Here is an 8,573-nt window from a genome sequence, read left to right as displayed (position 1 = left end):
TTGCCGACACCTGGACTAAACCAAACCCTTGATTCTGTCCCGCCATCCTTTTCTCAAAATGTAGCAACTTAAATTGTGGGTGCATCTTCGCCGCAGGTGCGTCTCAATTGCCTGGGGAAAACGGGAGTTAAATTGAAGATTCCACGTAGCAAGATAGAACTAGGAATACCTAGCTTTAGCTGAACTCCCTGCAAATAATAGCACCGCAGCATTCAGCCATGATCAGTGCAACTTCATGATGGACAATACCAGAAACTATATCAGATCCATTATCCAAACCTGCACTTAGTAATTTAATAACATTCATTACATGATCACCACAGGTCTACATCGTCTGGCACACGAGCGAATGAACCACATATCTCCAAACCTGAATTTTATATTTAAACTCCCCATTGGAGAGATCGAACATACTTTTGCTTTTCGTAAAATTACTATGAGCATTCAAGAAGCAACTATGTAGTCATTTTGAAGTTATTGTGTTCTTCCGAAGCAACTTCTGGACCCTCCATGCTGGTTTGTTGTGGGGAGGAGATTCGAGCCAAAGCAGGCATAGGCTTGCTACTCTTTGGAGAAATCTCAGATTCTGACTCAGTCTGGTCTGATGATTCACCTTTCCCAGACCCCTTAATTAAACCAAATGGTGCCAGCTTAGGCATGGGTCTCCAGAGCAGATCCGAAGAACTTGGGATCTCTGTGTTTGTTGAAGAGGAAGTTGTCTTCATATGGATGAGTGGCGGAGGAGAAACGTTTACTGAACTGTTTGAACCACTTGTAAAGTCGCCCTCAAAGTCCAGTGTGCAATTATCTAACTCACTCTGGGAATCCACAGGCATCTCATCGGCAAGCAATTGTTCAACATTCAAGTCTTCTCCTTCCAGCTGCAACACCAGGGGACTGGTGGAGCCACCACTCTCCCTCCCTTCCACTTGCTTCAGTGCTGTCGTACTGTCAACAGCATCGATGTCCATCAGTCTTACTGGTCCATTGATCAACAATTCATCCATGCTGTCCCCTTGGTTTCCACTGCCAATAAAGCCCAATGTGTGGTGGTCTGACATTGATGTATCTGGACTTTCTTCATCGGAGAAATGATGATTTAAAAATGCAAGCTCGTTTAAAAGTGAAGTGAATGGCTCATATCCCTCAGTGTCCATCATGTCACCAGTTGCTGAGCCATTTGCTTTCAACAATGGTTTGAGGAGCTGAGATGCTGATAGTTCTGCATCTCTGTCACTCTGCCCACCAGCTTTGTCCTTACTGCATGCCTGCAATCGGCCACTCATAACCTGCAGTTCCAATTTATCTCCAAGTATTGTCTCAGTCACAGATGTCGACTCTCCTGGGACCAAATCTTGATTCCAAGAATGCCTCGCACAAGACACTGCGGTTCCATCAGGCAAACCAGACAGATCCAGCGCTTTGGGTAACTCAGCGTTATTGTCAGCATTCATTGAATGAGAATCTGCAGTCTGTTGGATTTGTTGCTGAGCACATTTGGATTCTGTGGCCTCTGATGAAACAAGAAATGACATGGCCTCACTTTCATCAGGTGCAGTAAACTGCCCAGATGACTGCGAGTTGCTCTTTATAATGGGCAAACTTGGTTTCTTACTGGTCATAGGATTAAGCTGTTGTGATGTATGCTTCCTCCCTTTCACGCTGAAATCACGTGGCTGTGGAACCAGTGCACAAGAATCATTCGCTTCTTCTAGATTCAGCAATAGGGATTCGCCAGTTGCCAATGACATTACATTCACTATTCTCGGCATCATGAATGAAGACACTTCATCATCTAGGGTGACACACAAAACAAATAAAAACGTAATTGCAAGATTAGTGATCTACTATTGATACCTTTTTTCGTAGTTCTGTCTCAATCTACAACAAGTTTATTAACAAGTTATTTTTGTCTATCATGTTTCCGGTAATGAAATATGCAAACAACAAATTCCCTCAACCAATGTTGCTCCTTAAATGGTTACTGTGAGGTGTGCAACCTTAGCTTGGGTGAGTCACTTTGGATGTGTATTCCCATGAACTGCCAGGCCATCATCCAGAACTCAATGATCAGGTATGAAAAAGTAACATGTGAGGAATATCAAAAAACATAAGTCACAAAATGCTGGAGTAACTCAGGACTGGAGAAAAATAAATGTCACCCTTCTCTCCAGAGATGCTGCCTGTCCTGCTGAGTTACTCCAACATTTTGTGTCTATCTTCTGTTTAACCCAGCATCTGCAGTTCCTTCCTACACATCAAGAAACATATTTCCTGTACTACAAATTCATTGTAATTACATGGAAATCCTCATAATAACAAACATGACTCACATAACATCAGTTAATCTTATCTCATATGTTGTTATGGGACTATCAGCACATTTGTGTGGCTAAGCACACTCTAAAACAGAAATCTGGGACCAATGAGAAGGATGGTCAAGTTGATCTTAAATCAGCTAGGTCACCAGACATTCAGTCGGAGCTCACAGGTTAGTGATACTAACCATATAACAATTACAGCACGGAAACAGGCCATCTCGACCCTTCTAGTCCGTGCCGAACACATAATCTCCCCTAGTCCCATATACCTGCGCTCAGACCATAACCCTCCATTCCCTTCCCATCCATATAACTATCCAATTTATTTTTAAATGATAAAAACGAACCTGCCTCCACCACCTTCACTGGAAGCTCATTCCACACAGCTACCACTCTCTGAGTAAAGAAGTTCCCCCTCATGTTACCCCTAAACTTCAGTCCCTTAATTCTCATGTCATGTCCCCTTGTTTGAATCTTCCCTACTCTCAGTGGGAAAAGCTTTTCCACGTCAACTCTGTCTATCCCTCTCATCATTTTAAAAAGCCTCTATCAAGTCCCCCCTTAACCTTCTGCGCTCCAAAGAATAAAGCCCTAACTTGTTCAACCTTTCTCTGTAACTTAGTTGCTGAAACCCAGGCAACATTCTAGTAAATCTCCTCTGTACTCTCTCTATTTTGTTGACATCCTTCCTATAATTAGGTGACCAAAATTGTACACCATACTCCAGAATAAGACAAGAACCGGTGTTACTGATCAGTGATTGAATATTTAACATAAATATCGGTTCAGGGAAAGAGAAAGAATAGGGAAGCAGACTCATTGTAGTCTTGGTTTCTTGCCTCCTTTATTTGGAAGGGTGCATTCAAAGCCTCCCTCAAGGGCTTTGATCCATTGAGGTGACTTACAATGGCTGGGTGGGAGGGATATTCAACTGATCAAGCAGAGAGGTTTCAGGAAGGCCACAGCAGGGGCATAACCAATCAGCAGCATAATCAGCAGGAAGAACCTTAAGAGCAGCCAGCGAGGATCACAACCAGCAAAAGCTTACTTTGTGAGCTCCAATCAAAGGTGTGGACAGCAACAGCACCACCTGAGATGGAGACCAACCTTCATGAAGAGTGGTGAACCCCACACTCTGGGAGCCCAGTGAAGATACCAGTGACAAATACCAAAGGTGACAGATGGTAATTTGGGACTCTGATAGAGCCTAAAGTTTTGCATGATTAACTGTGTGGATGTGTGTGTGAATGAAGCTGCCTTTGCACTGGGATCTGACAATCTCAAAACTATAAAGCACTGGGTAAAGCGATCCCAAAAGGGACATTCGTCAGTGCTCAGAAAGAGTAGAGGCAACAGTTATAGCTTTAGCCATTCCTCATCAACCAAAGTACCAAGATAATTCGATACTAACTTAGAATGATTGAAGTTGAATTAGAATGAATCCCCAGACCCTCAAAGCTTCTTCAGGTGTCAGAGGTTATGGGGAGAAGGCAGGAGAATGGGGCTAGGAGAGAGAGATTGTGTGCGGAGGGGGTGCTAATTGTCCGTCTTTATCTGGTGTCAGCCAGAGAGGGCACTCTCATCATATTTCGACTGATGGGCGTTAACCAATATACATCCTGGAAACGGAAGTCTGAATGCATCTATTATTTTTATAAGATCACAATTCTCTCCTCCATTTGAAATCTCCCTCACACTAATGTATTGGGACAATGGGCATATACTGAAAACTGAGTTCTCGGTATTTTAAAACATACTATGGAAATCAGAAAAGGAAATACTGATGTAGTGCTTACCAACTGAAACTGCGGCCACGTTCAATCTGGCATCGTTGCCTTGACACGCATCAGCCAAACCGAAGCTTACAGCCTCCATACCAGGTCTAGTGGTGAACTGTGTAGACGTTGTCAGTGTAGAACTGAGTGAACCCGCAATAGTAAAGTTGTTTACCTGAAGTGGTACTGGCAATCCTTGCAGTTGTATCGTAACTGAGGCAATGCCCAAAGGGATAGGGAGTGACACAAAGGGAAATGGGGGGGGGGGGGGGGGGGGGGGGGGGGGGTGGGGGGCGGAGGGGAAGCCTTTCACAAATGTGGAGCACATTGAAGTTCCTGCCTAAACTCAATAGCATACCTGCAATACTTGTTCCACTAACACCATCTCCCTTGGACTGGTTTTCACTTGGGTGTCCCTCAGCAGTGAAGAATGGAGTTTGGCCCGAAATAAGAGGACCCTTTAAAGTCGGAACGTGATCCTGTGGTGTCATCAGCAAACTTCCAGTTGTCAGCGGGATGGAGGAGGTTGAAGACTCTGTCAAAAAATTAACATCCCAATGACAACATTTAATTTCTAACCATGCAGCTAATAGTTCAAATGTCTTCCTCTTTGAAGACATTTGGTATGAAGAAAGCTTTTGGTATGCTAGCCTTTATAAATCAGAGCATTGAGTATAGAAGCTGGGATGTAATGTTAAAATTGTACAAGGCATTGGTGAGACCAAATCTGGAGTATGGTGTACAATTTTGGTCGCCCAATTATAGGAAGGATGTCACAAAATAGAGAGAGTACAGAGGAGATTTACTAGAATGTTGCCTGGGTTTCAACAACTAAGTTACAGAGAAAGGTTGAATAAGTTAGGTCTTTATTCTCTGGAGCGCAGAAGGTTAAGGGGGGACTTGATAGAGGTCTTTAAAATGATGAGAGGGATAGACAGAGTTGATGTGGACAAGCTTTTCCCTTTGAGAATAGGGAAGATTCAAACAAGAGGACATGACTTCAGAATTAAGGGACAGAAGTTTAGGGGTAACATGAGGGGGAACTTCTTTACTCAGAGAGTGGTAGCGGTGTGGAATGAGCTTCCAGTGGAAGTGGTGGAGGCAGGTTCATTGGTATAATTTAAAAATAAATTGGATAGGCATATGGATGAGAAGGGAATGGAGGGTTATGGTATGAGTGCAGGCAGGTGGGACTAAGGGAAATTAATTGTTCGGCACGGACTTGTAGGGCCGAGATGGCCTGGTTCCGTGCTGTAATTGTTATATGGTTATATGGTTAAATCTCCTTGATCTTACCCACAGCATCAAATGCCAATTCAGCACGAGAGTCAGACAAGAGAGGCAGAAACATTGCAGTTAAGTGTGTAGGTATGTTACAAAACCTACCTGAATCGTGGCTGAGCATCTGCCCCGCCCCTTGTGTGTGATTTTGGCGCTGTTTAGAGGGGGCGGGTTTAAAACGCGATTTTTACTAGGCTGTTGCAATCGAAAATGTTCAGCCTCGTAAATCATTAACGGAAAATCGCTGAAAGACCCCGTCGCATAAGGTATTATTAGTTTTTATGGCCTTGTAAAATAGTTAGAGTAATTTAAAAATCACTCTCTAAACTCGCAACCTCTCGCAGCCCCAGGGTTTTATAAAGCAAACAATTAAAGGTATGTACCTTATTTTTACATTAAATGGGGCATGTATATAACCCTGTTATTAAAGTTTTCTATAGCGAGTAGCTCATTTTGGGCTCTTTATATCTAGATATTCGGTTTCCTCCCACACCCCAAAGACGTACAGGTTTGTAAATTGTCTTGGTATAAGTGCAAATTGTTCCCAGTGTGTGTGTAGGATAGTATTAATGTGTGGGGATCGCTGGTCAGTGCAGGTTCGATGGGCTTAAGGACCTGTTTCCGTACAGTATCTCTAAACCAAACATAAACCAATTGCAGAATTGCCTTGTTCTCCTTAACACAATATTAACATTGTTAATACACGACTACATTTTCCTTCTTAAAACCTTGTACATACAGTGCCCTCCATAATGTTTGGAACAAAGACCCAACATTTATTTATTTGCCTCTGTACTCCACAATTTGAGATTTCGAATAGAAAATAAACAGATGTGGTTAAAGTGCACATTGTAAGATTTTAATAATGGCCATTTTTATACATTTTGGTTTCATCATGTAGAAATTACAGCAGTGTTTATACATAGTCTCCCCATTTCAGGTCACCATAATGATTGGCACCATAATCATTGTAAATGAAAGTAGTCATGTTTAATATTTTGGTGCATTTCCTTTGCATCCAATGGCTGCTTGAAATCTGCGATTCATGCATCACCAGTTACTGGGTGTCTTCTCTGGTGATGCTCTGCTAGGCCTGTATTGTAACCATCTTTAGCTTATGCTTGTTTTGGGGACGGCCCCCTTCAGTTTGCTCTTCAGCATATAAAAGGCATGCTCAATTCAGTTCAGATAGGGTGATTGACTTGGCCACTCAAGAATTGATAATATTCTAGCTTTGAAAAACTTCTTTGTTGCTTTAGCAGTATGTTTGGGATCATTGTCTTGCTGTAGAATGAACTGCCGGCCAATGAGTTTTGAGGCATTTGTTTGAAATTGAGCAGATAGGATGTGTCTTTACACTTGAGAATTCATTATGCTACTACCATCAGCAGTTGTATCATCAATGAAGATAAGCGAGCCAGTACTTCAGCAGCCATACATGCCCAGGCCATAACACTCCCACCACCGTGTTTCACAGAAGAAGTGGTATGCTTTGGATCATTCCTTCCCTCCTCCATACTCTTGCCATCAGTCTGATATAAGTTCTTCAGTCTTCGTCTCATCTTTTTCCAGAACCGTGGTTTTCGATAAGATCTTTTTTCCAGAACTGTGGTTGCTCTTTTAAGTACTTCTTAGCAAGCTGTAACCTGGCCATCCTATTTTTTGCGGCTGCCAAGTAGTTTGCATCCTGCAGTGCAGCCTCTGTATTTCTGTTCATGAAGTCTTTTGTGGACTGTGATCAAAGAGAGAATTATTCTGTCACAGGTGTGGAGATCTTCCTTTGCCTGCAAGTCATTTTGTGATTACCAATCTCACATGTGCTCTCTTACTTCTTAATGATGTTCCAAACAGTTGATTTTGGTAAGCCTAATGTTAACTCTTTGACAGGCCTCTGGCTCACCCCTCTCGGACACGTTTGCTTTTCTGACGGTTCTTTTAAACTATATACACTAGCTTACGCATGCTGGTAAAGAGGGATTGGTTAGGATGGCAAAAGAAACATGGTGGCATCCCAAAATTCGCCAGTAGGCGTTAAAACAAGCCTTGGAATGTGAAATTTGCAGGCGATACAATCCTGCCAAATCGGTAAAATGTCTAAAGGGAGTGGCACCAATGTCAGGCTGACCCTTCGCGTGTATATAGATAATTTTTATATTTTTACCATAGGCATTATAACATTGTTATAAGTATTGCTTAGAAATTGTAGATTTGTTGAGCCGATGGATTGAAGCTTTGCCAACGGTAAATGCGACAGCTGAGACTCAGGTAACACCTATTTTAAAATAAATCACACCTCGTTTTGGGTTGCCTACCATTATTACTTCCGATAACGGTCCCCACTTTATCGCAAAGATTAATGAAGAATTGTGTCAGCAATTTAACATTAAACAGCAATTCCACTGTGTTCACCACCCACAGCTGGCCGCAGTGGTCGAGAGGGCAAATGGAGCCCTGAAGACTAAATTGGCTAAACTAATGGAGGGCAGAGTTGGGTTAAGGTCCTTCCCTTGGCCCTCTTTGAAATAAGGATGATCCCACATGGAGCTACTAAACTAACATCGGCCGAAATAATGTACGGCCGGCCGTTACGTACCCCCCGGGGTGTGACTAAGTGTGTGGAAGTTAGTTTTGACCTACTTGCCCTCAGCGATTAATGAATTACATATGCACAGCAATTAACCCATGCCTTGTCAGTTCTGAGAGGTACAGAAGCAACGATCAGTTGAACACGGGGAAATCCATACTACCAGGAAACTACGTACTGATAAGGAACTGGGATCGTAAGAAATTAGGACCACACTGGAAGGGACCGTACCAGGTGCTAATAACAACAATAACCGCCGTGAAGGTTGAAGACCATTCCCATTGGATACATCTGACTGACTGCTAACGGATCGGAGAACCAAGAAAGGACAAAAGGGCTCTTGACCCTCCTTTATGTCCTGCAATTGGCCCGGATGGGCTGGACCTGGGGAAATAATCTGTTTCAGTCTATGAGCTATGAATTTGCCCTCCGCGACAATAAAAGTACAGGCTGAGTGTGTGCACACATCCAACAAAATGGTGGAAGAGGAATACCTCTCTTAACATTACCCCTTAACAGTACAGGTGCACAACCTTTTATCCGAAAGCCTTGGGACCAGACACTTTTCGTAATTCAGAATTTGTCGGTCTTCGGAATGGAAATTTTTTAGCG

General features: G+C 42.9%; 1 protein-coding gene across 4 annotated transcripts in view; it reads right to left on the bottom strand.

Moving 5' to 3' along the window:
* Positions 1-363: 363 nt before the first annotated feature.
* Positions 364-8,573, bottom strand: part of LOC129700483 (MAX gene-associated protein-like) — a 153,275-nt gene continuing 145,065 nt past the window's right edge. For all 4 annotated transcript variants that reach the window (XM_055641004.1, XM_055641005.1, XM_055641007.1 and 1 more), the window contains 2 exons: positions 4,455-4,631; positions 364-1,795 (listed from right to left, as the gene is read on the bottom strand). In XM_055641004.1, the coding sequence (XP_055496979.1) occupies positions 456-1,795; positions 4,455-4,631 (1,517 nt within the window). In that variant the 3' untranslated portion in view covers positions 364-455. The remainder of the gene's footprint in view (positions 1,796-4,454; positions 4,632-8,573) is intronic.

Source organism: Leucoraja erinacea, chromosome 9 (genome assembly GCF_028641065.1).
Source record: "Leucoraja erinacea ecotype New England chromosome 9, Leri_hhj_1, whole genome shotgun sequence".
Classification (NCBI taxonomy): domain Eukaryota; kingdom Metazoa; phylum Chordata; class Chondrichthyes; order Rajiformes; family Rajidae; genus Leucoraja; species Leucoraja erinaceus.
Note: the sequence above shows the minus strand (reverse complement) of the source record. Positions and strands in the feature narration are given on the sequence as shown.